The 21000-nt window shown below is 40.5% G+C and overlaps 1 protein-coding gene across 5 annotated transcripts in view; it reads right to left on the bottom strand.

Moving 5' to 3' along the window:
• Positions 1 to 6351: 6351 nt before the first annotated feature.
• The window catches only part of Tbl1xr1 (TBL1X/Y related 1), a 151371-nt gene continuing 136722 nt past the window's right edge, over positions 6352 to 21000 (bottom strand). For all 5 annotated transcript variants that reach the window (XM_055625971.1, XM_055625970.1, XM_055625974.1 and 2 more), the window contains 4 exons: positions 19216 to 19343; positions 18466 to 18631; positions 11996 to 12097; positions 6352 to 11077 (listed from right to left, as the gene is read on the bottom strand). In XM_055625971.1, the coding sequence (XP_055481946.1) occupies positions 11051 to 11077; positions 11996 to 12097; positions 18466 to 18631; positions 19216 to 19343 (423 nt within the window). In that variant the 3' untranslated portion in view covers positions 6352 to 11050. The remainder of the gene's footprint in view (positions 11078 to 11995; positions 12098 to 18465; positions 18632 to 19215; positions 19344 to 21000) is intronic.

Here is a 21000-nt window from a genome sequence, read left to right as displayed (position 1 = left end):
CCAAAGAAAAAACAAAAATCTCAAATGGTGCAGAGTGGTGATATTACACATTCATGCTGACTCATTGCAGCTACACCCGAGAATCACAAAACCATGTTTGTAGCAGCTTTATTGGTAATAGCCAGAACCTGGAAACAACCCAGATGTCCCTCAATGGAGGAATGGATACAGAAATTGTGGTACATTTACACAATGGAATACTACTCAGCAATTAAAAACAAGGAAATCATGAATTTTTTTAAGGCAAATGGTGGGATCTAGAAAAGATCATCCTGAGTGAGGTATCCCAGAAGCAGAAAGACACGCATGGTATATACTCACTTATAAGTGGATACTAGACATATAATATAGGATAAACAACTAAAATCTGTACACCTAAGGAAGCTAATCAGGAAGGAGGACTCTAGCTAAGATGCTCAATCCCCATTCAGAAAGGCAAAGAGGATGGACATTGGAAGAGGGAGAAAACAGGCAACAGGACAGGAGCCTACCACAGAGGGCCTCTGAAAGACTCTACCCAGCAAGGTATCAAAGCAGATGCTGAGACTCATAGCCAAACTTTGGGCAGAGTACTGGGAATCTTATGAAAAAAGGGGGAGACTGAAAGACCTGGAGAGGACAGGAGCTCCACAAGGAGAGCAACAGCACCAATAAATCTAGGCCCAGGAGTCTTTTCTGAGACTGATACTCCAACCAAGGACCACACATGGAGATAACCTAGAACCCCTGCAGGGATGTAGCCCATGGCAGCTCAGTATCCAAGTGGGTTCTCTAGTAAGGGGAACAGGGACTGTCTCTGACATGAACTCAGTGCCTGGCTCTTTAATCAACTTCCCCTGAGAGGAGAGCAGCCACTCCTGATGAGACCTGATAGGCTAGGATCAGATGGAAGGGGAGGAAGACCTCCCTATCAGTGGACTTGGACAGAGGCATGGGAGGAGATAAGGGAGGGAGGGTAGAATTGGGAGGGAATGAGGGAGGGGGCTACAGCTGGGATACAAAGTGAATAAACTGTAATTTAACATAAAAAATTAAAAAGAGAAAAAAATATACATTTAAATTAGAAAAAACAAGAATCATGAAAAGGACTCAGTTACAAAGTTTATTTTTATCATTTTTTTTAGGTAAAAGGAAATGTGAATGGGGACTGGACAGGATTTACTATGGTTTGGGAAAGATTTTAAAGTTATCCTTTATCCTAGAAATAATACTGTCAAGCCTAGACATGGTCTACTTTGCTATCAGACTCAAAAAACAGGTCTCAGATGTAACCTTTTACTATTCCTTTAGTTATGAGGATGTTAAAAGGTGTCTGAGGACTAGCTGTACCGTCCCAGACACTTTTTAAAATCCTCATAACTTAAACTTCTATATCCTTAGGACATTTCCTATGTACTATGAGACAGAGGTTTGACTGCTGTGAGCATTCATTGTCCTTTAGCTAAAGGAACGGTAAAAGGTTAGGAAGAGGATGCAGCCAGTCCCAAAGAGAACTGATAAGCTAGGGTCAGATAGTAGGGGAGGAGGCCCTCCCCTATCAGTGGACTAGGGGAGGGGCATACGAAGAAGGAGGGAGGATGGGACTGGGAGAAGATGAGGAAAGGGGCTACAGCCAGGATACAAAGTGAATAAATTGTAACAAATAAATAAATTAATTAAAAAACTCTATCAATAAAATAACTTACTGAAATAAAAGAGGTGATTGAAGGTTGAAAGGTCTCAGGTGATTTAAGGTATATCTTAAATAGATAAAAATGCTTCATATTTCTTTCTGTTGCATTAACTGTCCAGAGCTGACATTTATCTCTAGAGCTCTGATTCATTAAGCTAACTCTGATAAAAAAAAAAAAAAAAAAAAAAAAAAAAAAAAAACACCAATATTCCACTATACACTCCACTATCATAGTTACAAGCACAAGATTCTAAATCTCCTTTGGTTTGTCTTTTTTAAGTGTAAACTTAAAAGTTGTTTCTCACTATGTTAAACTTACATACATCCAGTGTTTTGGATAGAGAGAAGAAGTCCCTCTTTCATGATGTGTGCTCATGCTAAAAATTAAAGATCGTGTGAACTTTTGACCCCTCTACTTCATGGAAGGCTTCTGCCTCTCCAGAGTTCACCTTAGAGAGTGCTTATGCTGTTAACACAAAGGTGTGTGCTACTGCCTTTTCTACAATGTCTATTTCACTGCAGATTACAATGGTGATGCTAACATGTCTAAAGTCTCCCTCCTTTGTAAATTTAAAAAAGGGATTCTCGTAAGCTACAGGAAATACCCCTGAATCAACATCTCAGGGCAAATGTAACCCAGGTGAGTACTGCCAATCAGCAGGCTAAGTCCCACCTACTTGCCTATTCTAGAGGGTGGGATTCTTCTCCCTTCCCTGGTTTTGGGACACCCCTTTTCTGGCTACCTGATCGCTTTATTCCTGCATCCAACACTGGCTGATTGGTGAGTCTCCCCTTCTGGTTGGCATCAGTGCTTCCTACCATCCTTCCAACCTACATCCAAACCCTTCATCTAGGACCTTGTGTCCCTTGGGTGAGATTTCCCTCTACCAGCACAGTTTTGCCCCCTGCCCCTATATGTCTATGAAATCCTGATACAAGGTAAACTGTGTCTGTTATGGGCAACTAAGCCCTTGGCATTTAACCAGTGCTGATGAGCTGTTGGGACAAATTATATCAATCTGAGCCAAACCTTGCTCTTGGGACAACTTGACAGGTCACTGACTGCTACCTGTCCAATGGGAGCAGGTCATTTGTCTGTTCCTCCAGGTTCCTCACTGGGATGTCTTCTGGAGAGTTTTAGAGTGCCTGCATTAAGGGCTTCTAAGCTTACACGGTCCTGCAACCAAACTTGGCAAACTTGGCTTCAATTTCCCTTAAGATGACAAATCAAAAAAGAAACCTTTTTAATTACTGCCAATGATCAGGGAAATGGAGGTTCCCATTAAGTTTCTTCGCTCCAAACCTTCTGTCTCTGCTCATTCTCCCAAAAGTTTGAAATGTACACGTAAAGGAATTTTTCCCCTAACCTACAACTTTGTCTTCTGCCCATATATATGTTCCAGTATCCTTCCAGACCTAGGTGTTTCCTAAATCCACAACAGGACCAAAGCAGCTACTCATAGATTGTGTCAGCTGGAGCTGCAGTTTCCCTTTCAGCCAGATGTTCCCAGATCCTAGACAGCAAATACAACAGCCAGCTCTTCTTGTACTTGGCCAACATTTCAGCCTTTTGGTTTTCCTGTCACCACCCCAGCGTCAGCAGAAAGTAGTCAAAGATGTTGATTCCTTCACTATTTATTACCAACAAAAGGCTGAAACAGTTGCTTCAGGTCCAGGACAAACAGCTCCAGGTTCTCCCAGCATTCCTCAGTCCCTATCTGCTCCTGGGCATGGCTGGCAAACCCCATTCTCTACCCTGAACTTTCCAGGGCAAGGACTTCCCCTTCACCATATAATCTGGACATTTTGGTGCTTCTCTCTCTCTCTCTCACCGCCTTGCATGGCGGCCCAGAGCTGCTTCCAATGAACCTACATCTATATACTTTGCCATGCACGAGCAGCAGCGCAGCGTCCTCGTTCCTGCCTCGCCATCCTCCCCAGCCCCTTTTTCAACATAAGGGAGGGTTGTTAGGCTGTGCGGGCAATTCAACTGGCCTGCCCTCAGGGGCTTTCAGGGTCCTGACAACATCCTGTGTCACCGCCTGGACCAGATGTTTCAGATAGAACCCATCTGCCACTCCCATCCACTCTTTCTGCATCAGTTTCTTTCCCTTCTCTCAGACATTTCTCTCCAGGAGACCCCCACCATGCTCCTCTTTCTCTTCTCCTCTAACTTCTCTCCCCTTTCCTTCCACCAAATAAATCTCTTCATATCCAAAAGGAAGGAAAGAAGGAAGAAGGAAAACGAAAAAAAGTGTAAACTGAAACATTTTTGAAGAATCCTCTGAACTACTAACAGTGGATACGAGTGAGGAACTGGTTAAGGCTTAGGCTCAGACATTATTATATTTTATATTTGAATTTCCTTGCATGCATGGTCTGCAATCAGCCCCAATGTCAAAGCCAGCCTCACGTCCCAGTCAGCTCTTGCAAAAACAAGCTCATAAAAGAAAGGATATTTACTGTTAGTAGTATATACTATACCCTATTGGGTCAGAGGTTTGCCAGACACCTTGTTTTAAAAGAACTCTAATGCACATTTCAGGTGCATTTTTTTTTTAAAAGTTGAATTTCACTTACCTCTGTTACTATTCATATCTGAGACTTGACTTCTTACAGGTCCAGTGTCCATGCTTATTACTGTACACTGAAATATTTCAGCAACCCAGCTAGAAATACTAATACTACACAGGTATATTTTCCCTTTCTTAGGGAGGGAGGCATGAGGTGGGGTGGGGGTGGGGCACAGGGTCTCAAGTACCCTAGGCTAGCCTCAGACCAAACAGGCCTTGAATTCTTGACCTTCCTGACTCTGCCTTCCAAGTGCTAGGGCTCTCTTCACAAGCTTATTCACGTAAACAACATCTGCTCTGGTAACTCTGTGGTCCATCGGTGGCATCCCCGCCCAACATGCAGGTCCTTGTTTGTACCTCCCCTCCTGCAAGTCTCCTCACATCACCAATCTGTGACAGAAGCTCTGGCCGTGCACAGGTGCTATGCTTTCCTGAATTATGAAAGACACTGGAGCTGGTGTCCCCAGATCTCAGGTCTGCAGACGTCAGGTTCCCCCTGGCAGTGCCAGCCAGCCCAAGCTTGTCCTGGCCAGCAGGGTGGCATCTTGTAGAGCACCCCATTCTGACCCTATATCAGTACTTTATTTTAAATTAAGCAACTGTCATTGTTTTCCAGCTCTGAGTCCATCCCACCGCTCTCAGTTCTTAAAAGGAGAATTTTTCTTCCCACCTGATCATACAAACCCAACAACCAAGAAACATTAGTAATTGTCATCTGTACTTTACTAAACACTTTGTGTTTAATATATTTTAAATTATAAAGAAATTACAAGGAACTCCTAAAAAATTTAATACAAAAATATTACAAGTTAGGACAATTAAGCATTTGTAGATGACATTTAAGAAGCATGCAGGGAAAGGCAGCATAGGGTTAACATTATCACTGTTGACAGAGCCTTGGTACAGCAGAGAAAAGCACCACAAAACCAAGTGTCCATAACGGCTTTTCCTCTACTGTAGTTTTCAGATGAATATATAGGAAAAAAAAAAAAAAAAAGGAACCTAGTAAACGTTAATCTAATCAGCTACATATTATACTAGGTAAGAAATCTAATTCATGATAAAGTATGAGAACTATAAAATTAAAAGTAATTCCCCGCCCCCTGCAATGGTGGCTCAATCAATTTCTGCTTAACTTCAGGCTCATATGGACTTTAATCCTTGGCAGCCCAATGCTTTCTGGAAAAGTATAAAGACAGAATGTCATTAACAACATACACCATGCAATAGAAATGAACCCCTTGAAAACTAAAAATTGTTAGCTTTAGCAACTGCAGTGACAGCACAACAAGGTTATAGCTGCCTGTTTCTACCAAAGAAACTGAGGAAAGGTAGAGGACATGGAGAAGGCATCTTCACCAAGAAAATAAAGAACATGTCCAATGCTTCTATTCTGAAAAAGTCTCAAGGAAGTACAAAAGTGTTGAGAGCAACTGGGGCTGGACAGGTGCCTGGCGACTTTCCTCAGAGATTATTGGGTTTGTAGTACTATCGGCGTTTAGCTAAGGGTGGAAACCATTGCAGTATGCTTGGTTTCTGTTGAAGGAGAATGCCATGAAGGGAAAAAGCTCCTGCCCTGAAAGCCTTCAGCCACACTTGGTGTGTCTTGTATTACTGCGTGCTAAGCTAACGGGGAATATGAAGTCTTAGTTCATGTGCGAAATCCTCTAAATAAACTATTAATTTTTTTCAAAATCACTCAGGAGTCATCATTATCCTTTAGCTGATTACATGCTATTAGTTAACAAATATAGAAAATAATCCCTCCATTTTAAAAAATCTTATCCCCTGCAAGAAGTAATAAAATAGCAAAAACTTTAATTTCATCTATGGGCTTTTTAAAGTATACATCTTGGAAACAATGTTTTTGAAAACAGTGATTCCCATGGCAGTTATATTCACTGGAGATAGTGAGAGCTAGGACAGATGGGGTGTAGTAGGGAAGGCTCTCGGAGCAAAATCATTATACTACACTCAACAGTGGGGGTAAAAGCAAGTGAAATGTAAACAGGAAACTGTAAACAAACACCATCCCTCTCTTCTTGACTAAAAAGTCTATACAAACCACATAGATATCAAAGGTATTATATATGTACACAGCCAACATAATATCAAAATATATTTTATTCTGGACCTCTTTCAGATCTGATTCAAATTACAGTTGTCAAAGCAATACAATGCAAAGGGAAAACCGCAACAACAACACACACACACATACACACACACACACACACACACACACACACACACACACACACACAATGTGCCTGGAAAGGGTCAAAGGGTCATTGGGGACAAATCACTGTGATGTGGAACCAAAATACATAAGTGTCATTGACATGGTCCAGGAGAGATAGACATTTGTATCAGTCTTCCTTACACAATCATCATGGAAACTGAACAATAAAGTTCTTTAACATGTACAAAAAACTGTCATGGGCTAGTTTACAGTTTTACAACAGATTGAAAATTAACTGGGGAACTAAAAAAATGGATGTAGACGTCATCACCCAGTGCTAAGGTAGGCTCACAGAATTAGACCCAAAGGATTTGCCAAACCCAAATGAAAACATATAGCAACAATGTCAAAATCAGGAGACAAAAATCACTTCTGTATTTAAGAATGGCAGAGATACACAATGAAGCCTGCCTATTTGTAATGAGATGAAAAAGTACAGCAGATGCAACATGCAGAATGTTTCCTCAAACTTATCCAGAAAGTCCAAAGAAAATATGAAACAGCTTGCTAGGTTAAAAAAAAAAAAAAAAAAAAAAGCCTAGTTATTCACGCTGCTTCAACACTGTCACAGAAGGGCAGAAATAAAGAATAAAATGGACATCTCAGAACTGCTATTAAGACACCAAATTCTAAATGAGTGGATTAAAAAAACGTGAGCACTCCCTTTTTTTCTCTCTCTTCTACATTTGACTACAATCACTATTAAAAAACTGATATTAAACGTGACACTTCAGAGCTATAACTGGAAGAATACTTCCCTCCCTGCTGATTTCAGGGGAAAGGAGGGAACCAAAACACACAGAAAACCACCCCCAGGGTCTCTGTAGGCTGGCTGCTAGCCCCAAATGCTGGCTTTTGCTGGTGTGCCACGATGTTGGTCCATGGAGGCAGGATTTCTGCAGAAACTGTGCAAGTATCGCTCTCAGCTCCTGAGAATCCAGCTTCTGTGGAAATGTGCAATGCGCTTACAAAAACAAAAATGGTCTTTGAAAGAGCAAGACAGCACTGAGATGGTTTTCCTATGTATCTAGTAAAACTTGTCATCTATGCTTGCAAAAGCCTGGTCATCCGTGAATCCTTTCAATAGCAAAATGCCCAGTCCTCTGTGGGCCTCTGCTCCTCATTCATATTTTACATTATTCTTTTAACAAAATCATTGTACGTAAACAGATAGCTCCTTAAAAATAGTACTCTCTCATTATATCTGATTCGACAGAAAGAATCTTAAGGAAAAAAGGAGTGCTTTATAAGTGAAAAATACAAATCTTTGGCCTGTCTCTTGACATTTTTATGTCAAAAAGAAAAAAACAAAACAAAAAAAACCTTCATGTGATTCGATCTATTGATAACTTTTTGCACCATAATTTGTTTTATACCATAAAAGGAGGCACTTTCAGTAGCTGTAAAAGGTGTTTAATCCTAAAACATACTCATCTAGAGGATAACTCATAAAAACAGAATTTGCTACACTCTAAGACCTATTCCAGTTACCACTCATAAAGTCCTCTGAAAGTCAATGTGATTACCTGATCATGGAAAAAGGGAACGGGGCACATCTAAATGCCCAAGGGTCTCCCGCATGGAGAACAGAGATTCCTTCTTGCCTTTCAAGGGTGGCAGCTGCTCTCTCTATTCCTCTTTAATCAATGAGTATTCATTTAAGTCTTATTCTCTTTCCTTATAATTGAGCTCCTTACAGCAGCATATAAAACGATGATCTAAATGAATACTACAGAAAGACTGCTGGACTCTGTAGATCTTCAGAGTAAATTCTCAGAAAGAGACAAAAGGGAAAGAGTCCAAGACAGAACTTCACATACTAAAGAGGACCACACTCTTATGATCCTCTGACTGCTCAGGTAGAGACATGGTGTGGTGTCTGTGGAGCAGCATTGTGGCACGTCAGCAGGCTACAGTGACAGTGAGAACAGCAGCAAGGCACACAGTCCTACACTCATGAAGAACCAGCCTAAAGATGGACACCTTCAGCCATGTCTGTGCAGGAGAGACCTGAGGCTTCAGGATAGCAAAGCTCTGCAATTATGTTCTATTAGACATCCTATCACAGTTAGTGTGCTGAAGTAAAAGAGTCAAAGAATTAGGGTGGAAACAACCACAACAAAAACAAACCAACAGACAACACACCCAACAGAAGGCAAGACAATATCATAAAATGCAGCTGTCATTTTGGCAGCTGTATTGCAGAAATTTGTGACTGTCTTTGAATCAGCTGGGAAGAACGTCAATGACTGTATGCAAATGAATAAAATGTCCATATCAAAATACAAAAGCACTATCAACAATCACCTCTGACTTTCAGGTTTAGATTCAGTGCAATTGACAAATGCATCGCTGAAGGAAATGCAGCTTAGGCATACTCAAAACATTTGTGTCTATTCCTGGGAGCACATTTAAAAATTATTGCACAGATTTTTTTTATTTTTATTTTTATTTTTAAACAACAACAGGGGCCAACAGATGTGACCCACTTTCAGTAAAAGCAGAATCTCAAGTGCCAGACACTCGGCATTTTAGATTTCCTACAGAGCCACAGGGCAGTGAGTACTAAATATCTCACTGTGATCGAACCCTAAAAACACCTGGCACAAACCATGACTGCCTCTGTGAATGTAAATTTTAAAAATATTATTACAGTATCATAGTCCCCACTAACAACAATGGGGAGATATAACGATGTATGGTAAAATTTAAGTGTATCATCCTCTTTACCAAAAGCAAATGCCACTCAACCTTAGTGAAGCCAAGACTTGCGGCAATCAACGCTGTTCTGAGAAGAGCAAAGCAGCAAATACTGTGCATCAACGCTGCAGGGCTAGGTTAGAGCTGCTGCTTCAGACAGAACACAGGGTGGGATTCAGGAGTTAAAGGCCTCAAAATAACCAGTGACACAGATAGTGTTATAAATTTGTTAAGCAATTTCTTACTTAAAAATTTAAAGACATAAATTTGACAACTGTTTTCTTCAGAACCGACACTTCTGGGTTCTTCTGTTAATATTGACTGGCCTGTTAAAACCTTCACAAACATAGCCTCTGGTGAACATTTGTAGGTATATTTTACTTTTAGCTAAGACAAGAAGAGATCTGATTGGATACCTATATCTTAAAAAAAAAATGCTTGATATAAACAGAGTAAAAGACACGATATAGTGGTGAGCACTGGAAAAACAGCAGCGTAGATCTCTGCTGCCTGACAAAGCAGCCCCGGAGTCGTCAACACCCGAAGAATGCTGACCTCAGCCACACTGCTTTTCTCAATCACTGCTACTTAAAAACACCTTGAAGCAAGCCTTTAAAAGCTGGTTTTCAAACTAAGGTAGCAAACACTTAGCCACATAATGGCAGTGCTATATGCCATAATCTTGCTTCATAAAAAGAAAAATAACATGAGAAATTTTTAATACTGGAATCTGGTTACATTACATATTTCTTAAGCTTCTATACAGAATGATGGACACTTTGAGAAGCTAATCCTTATCCAGAAACATTTTAATCTCTTAAGAAACAAAGTAAAACAGACAAACAGTAAAATAAAAAATAAATTTTAAAATCTCCAAACTATGTTGCTCCTTCTCACAATAGTGCACATTTTAACCATAATTTAGTTATGGCTACAAAATATCAGAAGATTTTTTTTTTTAAATGTCTCTTCTTTATGGTATTAAAAAAAAAAAAAAGTTGTGCCCTTCTAGTCTTCAATTGGCAGAAATACGTCCCCAAGAAAAAACTATTTTATTTAAACCATAACAGATACACACACGCACATGCGCACACACACGCACACAGAACAAAAACAAAAACCCAAAACAAAGATACATAATACCCTTTGCTGATGTGTCTTAGAGAACAACATGACCAGAAGTCATGCCGGTTTTCCTTTAATCCAATTCCCTCCACAATGTGCACCAATTGAATATATGCTCTGGGAGCCATAAAATGTACCAAACAGCTACCTCTTCCAACAAATACAGTAAAATATTTAAGATTTTTGTTGTTGTTGTTTAAAAGGTGAGGAAAAATAAAAGCAAGAAAATGATTCACTCCCTTACTTCATGCATCCGTAATCTAAACCAAAACAAACTTGGAAGCAAGAACGCACTACTGCCACAAGCTTCTGTTAAGTCCATGTTCTCTGTACATACAAACTGCGCACTACTGAAGGGGAAACAAAATATAATCCATGGTGTCTGCTGATTCAAAGGGGAGAAAAAAAGGCTGTCATTAATGTCCAAAACTGGTACACGTGTGGTTTGCTCTTATAGCGCGTATTCCTTCTCTTCTGTTTTTTATATCCAAACTTCTAAACACTACTTGGGGGCACAGCAGGTTAGAGCCCAGCACTTGGTGAGCAGAGCTCACAAGCTGGGGCGCGACTGCCGCCCTCAGGGTACAGCTGTGTCCGTACATACTGCATGTGTCATCTCTCTTAGGTTCGGCTGGAGCGGACTGGCCATGGCTCAAGTGGGGCTCTAGCAGTATGTGGGTCAGGGTAGTCTTGTGGCTATGTACACATTCATAGTCGGTCCATGGCTTCCAACTAGTAATGCTACTTCCGAAGGTCTAAGACACAAACCTGTAAGAGATGACAATGGTCAGGCAGTGTCCAGAAATCTACATTTCAAGCTCAACTCGTATAAAGATTACAGTGTAATTTACAATGTTTTTAAGATACAAATCCATAAAATCAAAGCAACAAATTACTATGATGTGCAGTTAGCTCCTATGAGCTACAGTAAATGAAAAGAAGTTGTAATTTTTATGAATTAGTCGTTATAAACAGGGACTGGGAAACATACAAAGCAGACTGTTCCTAACTGTCAGATATTTTTTTTTTTAATGTTTATTTATTTAGTTTGTGTACAGTGTTCTGCCTACATACCAGAAAGGGCACCAGATCTCATTATAGATGGTTGTGAGCCACCATATGGTTGCTGGGAATTAAACTCAGGACCTCTGGAAGAGCAGCCAGTGTTCTTAACTCTGAGCCCTCTCTCCAGGTCCTAACTATCAAATCTTAATAGAAGACACCAGAAGTTACGGAGGCCATTGCATGAACACTCTCTCCAGCTTTCCCTGCTTTAGAATGGTGGAGGTCACACTTTTTTCCCCCAACAACTGACTAACCAACACCCTGAAGGTCTCAGTGTCGCATACCTCCACACAAAAATCAGTCTCCATTCTACAACCTCCAACACTCCTCCACAGAGAGAAGAGTTGGGGAAAGGGCCTCAAAAAACCATTAGTGAGAGATACTTCACTACATTTAACTGCAGAAATGGAGATATACATTTAAAACTATTCATTACTTGTTTATGAAGATTCTTTGGCAGAGTAACCCTAAGTTTCATTTACATTACTCAAATGTAATGAACATATCTAGCACACAGCATAGGGAGTGGTGGTGGGGATGGTGTCAATACCTTAACTAAAAATTTTTATTTTGCAAAGACCATGACTGTGTCCCTAACTTAAAATTCATGAGCATACTCACTGAACCATCCGATGCACTGGCTCCAACTTTGTCTCCTGCTGCATTCCAGCAAACTTCAAAAATCCCACCTGTTCCCCTGTAACTGTGGACTAGAGCACCTGTCTAAAAACATGAGAAACAGAACCCTAAGAATAGTTATCGCCTAAATAGTGAGGAAAGAATATAATGTGGGATAGGGACTCATAAATTACCCCCCCCACACCCCCGAGGATCTGTAGTAGTTCATGGAGGCTGAGGGAGGGAGAGACATTTTCTTCAGTGGTGTAGCCACTGATTAGTTGCCCATGCTCCTACAAGTAACTATTTGGACTCGCTGAGTCTCCTCCAGTCCCCCAGACGACATTAGAGGAGGAGGACTACACAGAAAATGAAGAGTCAGAAGGAGTGGAACAAGGGGGTAGGGGGGGTGGTCAAAAAGCATCATATTATGCATAAGCATATCATAATGAAGCCTATTGTTATGTATAGTTACCATATAGTAATTTTAAAAAGGGAAAGCAAGGGGAGCGAGAAGAAAGGGAAGAGAAACCCATATACGAGGCTACTATAGCAGAATTATTATACTAATTCATATAAATTCAGAATCAAGAAGTAATTTAAAAGGCAGTATACGGGTTCAAGATACACTGTCATAAATAACAGAATTTATGAATAGATTGGGTCTGAGAATGAGTCAAAAATATAAAAATATTTTTATGATGCATTAATTCTCTAGCAATCAGAGGTGAGACTTGTTTTCAAATAAAATTATAGGCAGGTTCTAAAACTCCAGAAATGTGCTATGATAACCCTTTCACACATTCTATGAGACTATTCTCAAAGGATGTTTTCAGCACAAACTGCTTTTCTAGTGTTGGTGACCATTCCCCACTAGGCTTTTAGCTTCCTTGAAACAACACCTACAAGTGAACATTCAATGCACGGTATAAAGTACACGTGTTACTGAGGGACATATGCACTTTGCCAACAGAAAGAAAGCATCACAAAGACGAAGTATTAAAAGGTAAGACAGACACTGTGTTCATGCTGTTTACAGTAGGTTTCCTAGTGTAGTATGAGTGGGCCAGCAACAGTCCAAGGAAGCTAAAGGAAGAAAAGATGTACATTTTCCTCCTAAAGGCTGTTATAGAAGTTCTTTAAAAATATGTCCAGGACGTTAACAACCCCATTCTCTTAGCTGAATTCTAAATATAGCTGTTTTATTCCTTCAAACAAAATAAAAAATTCTGTAGAACTATGTTCAGACCGGAAGTGTACTCTCCTGAGATGTAGCAGCATGAAGGGAAGAAGAGGCTGTGCAGTGGCAGTTACAAACTACAAGGTGCTTTGCTCTGACAAAGCAAGTGGCCCCTGTGCTCCATGGCAACCGGAGGATCTCTGTAAGAACAGAAAGCAACAAACCAAGCTCCTTACAAACTTACCCTACCACTACCCTGGCACATAAGCCTAAATGGTCTACCTTTGCCTTGACTTCCTCTTCAAATCCAGCAAAACACCATATGCAAACCACAGATGTGGTGGGATCATAGATTTGTCTAAAATTTTAAAATGTTTTGTACTTCCTATACATTTTCATAGTTTCAGACTGACAAAAAAAAAAAAAAAGCTGAGTACAGTAGCTTTAAGTATCTGCAGTTACTGAGTCAAAAAAGGAGCAGCCAGCAAGTTAAAAAGTGACTGGGGCCTAAAAAGCAAATCCTGTAGGCCTGCAGACCTGTCACTGATGATGAATGCAGGATTAAAACAAATGGCCACCTGTCTGCCCAAACCACCTATCTACCTACATTAAGAATATGTACCAATCTATCTCTACGTTCAAACAGGACGACAATGACCCAAACAAGGCCAACTAGGCAGAACTGTGTTAGTGAGGGTTAGTGGGTCAGGCTATCTGATCTGTATGCTGGAACAAGAACCATCCCCTTCTCCTGTCAGACACTTAGGAGATATACTATGATCAACAGAAAGGAACAATCCCACAGGACAACAGCAGAAAACCTGCATTCAGTACCAGATGCCATCTGCCTTTCACACTGAAGTTTCAAAAGGTAAACAGTGGACAGCATAGCAGCAAACGGCTGACCACATCCCTCAAGTAAGCTACCTTTCACTGAAATTATTCTGTCACAAGATTCCAACTGGAAAACCTTCCAAATATTTAGCAACAAGTAAAAAGAATACATATTTTAAAAGATAGCATTTACATGTAAAAACCACAGGCACCCCAGAGCAATCAATTTAACACTTTACTGAAGAAATAAGACAAGTAAACAGATAAAGCGCATTCTTGGGTAATGAACTCAAGGTAACCTGTAGACTTAAAGGGTCAATCAAATCCAGAAATGTACACTTATTTTGAGAAATGCTAAAGACTAAAGTACCAAGAACTGAAGACTGGACCACCACACATACCATGGAGAGTGGTTAAGCCTGTACTGCAGATTCAGTTATGCACAAATGTATGAATGGCCCAAAAGAGAACTGGGGGCTAGAGACGCAGCTTGGTGCAGGGTGCTTGCCCGGCAGCACTGGGTGCTAGTTTAATTCTCTGAACTAAGAGGCAAGGAGCAAGTCCACCACGTGAATGCTTTACAAACTTGGTACATGCGATAACAGTAAGAAGACAATGAATGACTCCAAGATGACTTCCTATTCACGTGTAAAGATGACTTCCTTTCTAGACCTCACACCATACCAACCAACACCACAGGAACCACAAATAAAATTAAGCTTAAATACTGTAAACAAACAAACAAAACAAAAGAACTCAACAAAAAACTTTAGAGACCCCAAAGATATCTTGCATAAACAATATATAAAGCTATAAAAAGCAGCAATCTGAACAATCATTAAAAGAATGACATGGTAAATTCTCCATTAAGAAAATGGAAAGGAAGACCACAGCAGACCACAACCAGGACAAAAGAATGCCCAGAACACATAACGACCACCAACCAATCAACAGTGAAAAAAGAAAAGGAGAGCTGTGCTGTGTATCTACTCCAAACAATGTGCAACTGAACATTACGATTAAGTAAGAGCAAATAAGTACTCTATCTACCAAATCATAAAATGTTTAGCAGACTAAGAATTCAGGAAAGAGGTAAAATAAAAATCCAAAATGGTGTGGGTTCTCTTGGCAGCAGTTGGGCATAGACACTTCAACCCAAAATTTGTCCTGCCTACAAGACGTGTAAGGGATAAAGATGGGGCAGAATCAAAGGAATGGCAAACCAATGACTGGCCCAACTTGAAACCCACCCCGTGGGAGAGAACTATTAATGACACTCTGCTATGCTTGCAGACAGGAGCTATCTTCTGAGAGGTGTCATCCAGCAGCTGATGGAAACAGATGTAGAGACCCACAGTTGAGCTTGGCGAGTTTTGTGGAAGAGTGGGAGGAAGTTCTAAAGGAGGTGGGAAGGGCCAAGAACATCAAAAGAAGACCTACAGAGTAAACTGACCTGGGCCCATGGAAGCTCAGAGACTGAATCAATAACCAAAGAGCACGCATGGGCTGGCCCTAGACTCCTACACATATGTAGCAGATGTGCAGCTTTGGCATCATGTGCGTCCCCTAACAAGTGGAGTAGGGGCTATCTCTGACGCTTGCTTGCCTCTGGATTCCTTTCCCATAGCTGGGCTGCCTTTTCTGACCTCAGAGGTAGAGGATGGGCTTAGTCCTGCTGCGCCTTGTTGTGCCAGAGTGGGTTGGGTACCCATAGAGGGCCTCCCCTTTTCTGAGACGGGAATTGGGGGAGGAGCTGTGAGAGTGGGACAGGGAAGAGAGGAAGGAGGGGGGCTGTGGTCAGGCTGTGAAGTGATAAAGAAAAAAGTGAAAGAATAATGATAAGACAATTTCTAGTAAGATATTAAGCCAGAATATTTTTATTTTAAACCAGGAACAGGCTTCTAATCTCAGCAATTGGAAGTGGGGGCAGCCTGTCTACAAAGTGAGACCTCTCAAAACCCCAAACTACCAACAATCCAGTTGAAAAGAAAAAGGCTTGTTCTTAATGGGGCCTCAGCTACACAGAAGTAATTCCAAGCCTGATAAAAAATATACCATGAAATGAAAGGCTATGTACAGCAAAGCAAATGCTCAGAGTAGACAGAAAATGGGAATGAGGAAAATCTATGCCAAACATACTTCAGACATAAAATAGAGAGAAAATACATTTTTAAAAAAACCCATCAAAATTAAGCACCAAATAAATAACAAACCTAGTCAATGCATGGGTAAACTGAATAAGCAACTGGCAGAAGAGACATAAAAGACCAATAAATGTTTTTCTAGGGTTTCAACATCCTTAGCCATCAGAGAAAGGTGAACTAAAACTACTTTGAGCTTGCAATTTCTCCAGTCAGAATGGCTTTCATGAGGAAAACAGGTGTCAACATGCCAGCAGGAGTATAAATTGGTGCCACCCATACTGAAAGTCCTATGGAGGTTGCTAAAGAGTGAGTCCTATGGTGTGTCCAGACATGCAGGACTCAGCTAACATGGTGCAGAGGCAAATGCACAGCCATGTCTACTGCTGTGCTAGCCAAGATAACCAAGAAATGACACCAACTTAGACTGTTTCAACAGATGGAGATAGAAAAGAAAGCATGTATTTTATGTACACAATGGAATTTGTGTACATATAAATAAATAAATAAAACCATGACATTTTCCCAGAAAATTGGTAGAAATGAAAATTATCGTTAAGCAAAACATCCCAGACTCATAAAGACAAATTTTTCCTCTCATAAGGATCCTAGACTTTAATTTTTATTTATGTAGGTAGAGTATACGTCATGAAACGAGTAACCTTCTCATTGACAGGGGTTTACGAGAAGCAATTAGAGAGGTCTTAATGGAGGGAAGAGGGTCCATGTGACAGGAAGATGGAATTGAGGCTGGGGAGGTGAAGGTAGGAGTGAATCAGAGGGGAGCAGGAAACAGGCTCAACAAAAGCAAAATATGTACAAAGTGCCATAATAAAGTCCTTTAGTTTGACTACTACTTCTTAAAAGCAAAATTAAAATTAATTTAAAAACTGTACAGGGAAGTCAGCCTATACCACCCTTATGTGTGTAGGGAAACACTCGGAATCTCACTAAAATGTCATCCTCCGCCAAGAAGCTGGACCTCTGCTAAGTAAAAGCTGGAAGAATGGTGCTTTGTGTAGTAAGCTAAGTAAGAATGAAAGACAAGCTGGTAAGAACAGTCACTGTGCCACAGAGGGCCTCTGAAAGACTACCCAGCAGGGTATCAAAACATATGCTGAGACTCATAGCTAAACTTTGGGCAGAGTGCTGGGAATCTTATGAAAGAAGGGGGAGATAAAAGACCTGGAGGGGGACAGGAGCTCCACAAAGAGAGCAACAGAACCAAAAAATCTGGGCATTGGGATCTTTTCTGAGACTGATACAAGGACCATTCGTGGAGATAACCTGGAATACCTGCACAGATGTAGCCCATGGCAGCTCAGTCTCCAAGAAGGTTCCCCAGTAACAGGAACAGGGACTGTCTCTGACATGAAGCCAGTGGCTGGCTCTTTGATCACTGTCCCCTGGGGGGAGTGCAGCTGTACCAGACCATAGAGGAACACAAAGCAGGAAGTCCTGATGAGACCTGATAGGCTAGGGTCAGATGGAAGGGAGGAGGCCTTCCTCTATCACTGGACTGGGGGAGGGGCATTGGAGATGAACGTGGGATGGGAGGGGATGAGAGAGGGGGCTACAGCTGAGATACAAAGTGAATAAACTGTAATTAATACAAATAAAATAAAAATTAAAAAAAAAAAAAAGAGAACAGTCACTGTGGGACACGAAGGCAGAGATGGCCAAAAGCTCGTCAGTAGACCTTCCTAAGCCATAGGATGTATAACTTAATGAAGAAAATAGGCAAATGTGATGGTTTACAAGTAACCCATCAAATTAACTATAGTGGAAATCTATTACAGAAAGGGAAATGACTGCCTATAATGTATAAGAGTACCTCATTCCAACAAAGGCCTGGTGAACACAGAGAGTGGTTCGTGGGGCACAAAAGCTCATGCACTGATAAGCTGGAAAGGTGAAAGCAAAAGCACTATTTTGCTCTGTTTTAGGGGTGGCTCTTTATCATCCCTGAAAAGGCAGCACATGTTAAGAATGGTTCACTCACACAATCTCCCCCACCCCCCCAATATTGGTCTTTAACCTCAACAAATGTCAAGTGCATCATAAACTTCTCTTCAGTTCTTCATCTACTATGCTGTTGAAGAATTTAAAAAGGCAAGAGATCTATTTCTAAACTGATTTGCACGTAAAAATGCAACTTTCAATCAGTGTTAATTTAGCTATAAAGTGCCTCAAAAGTAGTGTTAGGATTTTTTAAAACTAAGCAGTAAGCTGATGCCACATCAAAAATAACCAAAATATAGGTAAACAGGTGTAGTGTAGTGTACGTGTAGTTGACTGTTTAAATTACTGGGACATACCTGTGTGTTCCAGATGTGCACACACTTGTCGAAAGAACCACTTGCCAGATACCTGCCATCAGGACTGAAAGCCACACTGTACACAGGCTCTTGGTGTTTTGTCAAAGTATGGATGCAAATCCCTCGATCTACATCCCATAATCTAACTGTAGAATCAAAGGATGCACTGAAAATAGAAGGGAAAATAATTTTGTAAGTTAATCACATAATCTCTTGGCTTCACCCCAGCCAACCCTAAAGGGTTAGCAGATCACACTGCTAAAATCCAAGGGAAACAAGAAAAAGACTGAAGGCCCTAGGCCCTGTCCAGTCACTTTATGCTCAGCAGTCCTGGTTCTTGGTCCATGGTTCGAACCTCAAACTGAATGTAATTTGCAATTAATCTTTAAAAAAAAAAAAAAAAGACGCTGATGGAACTTTATTATCCTATGCCACAATGATCTGATCATGTTGTTGACTGAAACAGGGTCTTCCCATAGAGCCCAGATTGATTTTAGGCTTACTATATTCAGCACAAAGGCCTAAGTGCTGGGTTACAAGCATGTATCGATAAGCAAAGCCTTAACCACTGGATTTTATTCAATAGACACAAAAAGCCACTAAGCCCTGAAATACTAATACTAAAAATCACATGTTTTAAAGGTTTCCATTGCAATATATTCCCCAAGATATGCTCCCTGTTTTTGGCCCTATTTTCCCAAAGTTTTTTTTCTTGAGAGACTCAATAGGAAAAGTGAAATAGACCATCACCTTGCTAGCATAAGGTTGGCATTTGGATTGTTTGTCCCTGGTCCTGTTGGACTCCATTTAATAGTATAAATTTCTTTATTATGTGCTTGCAAATCATGAACACAGTTATCTTGCTTCATACTCCAGATCTAAACCAAAAGAAAAAAAAAAAAACATGGTAATTTTTCATACAATTAAAAAGGCACTATCTTTCCAGTACAAAATGAGTCATATAACCAGACATCAAGAGAATTGACTACTACAAAGAAATTTAAAGCAATTGAATATATTTAGCCTTACTCCATAAAAATGTGTTAAATTCTTCACAAAAATTCCCTACTGCAAAACTTGAAGGCTGAATCAACTGCAGTTCTGAACAGTCTTAAGCTGCTCAAGGTTCAACATTCATGAAATCCTTGAACTAAAGTTGTGGTTAACTCAGTGGTAGAGCACTTGTGCTAGTGGTCTAGCACTGTGTGAGGTTCCCCAAACCCAGACACACACACCAAAAACAACTGGAATTCACACTCCTGAAATGCAGTAGAGAGACACAGGACTGTGAAATGAAGCTCACCACACTTTTCTTTTTAAATAATTTGTTTCTTTGTATTTTAGGTATACTGGTGTTTTGCCTGCATGTGTCTGTGTGAGGGTGTCAAATCCTCTGGAACTGGAGTCACAGACAGTTGTGAGCTGCCATGTGGGTGCTGGGAATTGATCCTGGGTCCTTGGAAGAGCAGCCAGTGTTCTTAACCCCTGAGCCATCTCTCTAGCCAGCTCCCATTCTTTTCTACATTTTTTGAGGGTAGGGGGTCTTTTCAAGCTTTTGGTACTGGCAAGTGCGACACATCACCCCTTGCAATCCTCTTGACATTTTCTATCTACTTTGGTCATTTTCTTGATCGAGGGAAATCTGTTTCGCGAGGTTTATCATCCTAACGTTCACAATATACCACTCAACTTTATTTGTGTTTTGAAACCCTTTAATCCTAAATTTTCTCTTGGGTAACAAAAAACCAACCAACAAACAAAAACTCCAATCTAGAGCATAAGTTATTTGGTTCCAGGCTATTCAGCTTGCAGCTTAATTCACAGTATAAGCTCCTCTGGCTATCGACATCATTCTTTCATAGTATAAGCTTTAATGCAGGTGCATGAGAAAAAAACCAAAACCCAAAGACAAGTAAAGCTAGTACGGTGGTATAGTCCTATACCCAGTGCTTGAGAGGATGTGAAGAATTTCCAATTCAAGGCCAGCCTGGGCTACACAGTGGCTCCATTAAAAAAAAAAAAAAAAAAAAAAGACTTAGATGCAGCTCAGAGTTGTAATGCTTCTTTAGCACACCCAAGTCCTCTATTTGAACCTGGAGGTGAAGGGAGGAAAGGAACACTCAGCCTTTTCATAGGAAAAGAAGTGCTTTACCCTGCAGGACAATCCTATTTGTAAGGGTTGTCAGGACAGTCACTGGTACTGCAAGGCTAAGGATAAAATCTTTTCAGTGGAGCATGTATAGCATGAAGAAGCATAAGATTTAGTCATTGAGAAGATTAGCACTAGGCTGGTCTTTACCACAAAAGTATGCTTTCACTACCTGTGGTATGAAAGGTATTAAGTTTTACTTCTGGTCACATACACTGTCTTCTTGACCAGTTAATTCCCTGTCTCAACTTGATTTGAGTCATGAAGAATATAGATATTGGGTTAAGCATTATTTCCCCATGTCTCTCAAAAGAACAAAGCAGACTGCACTCTCAATATAAATGCACAGTAGTCATGTAGGTAGCAACCTCTGGCTTCTCTGGCTT

This window comes from Psammomys obesus, unplaced genomic scaffold (assembly GCF_907164565.1).
Source record: "Psammomys obesus unplaced genomic scaffold, mPsaObe1.curated_primary_1811, whole genome shotgun sequence".
In the NCBI taxonomy this organism is placed as follows: Eukaryota; Metazoa; Chordata; class Mammalia; order Rodentia; family Muridae; genus Psammomys; species Psammomys obesus.
Note: the sequence above shows the minus strand (reverse complement) of the source record. Positions and strands in the feature narration are given on the sequence as shown.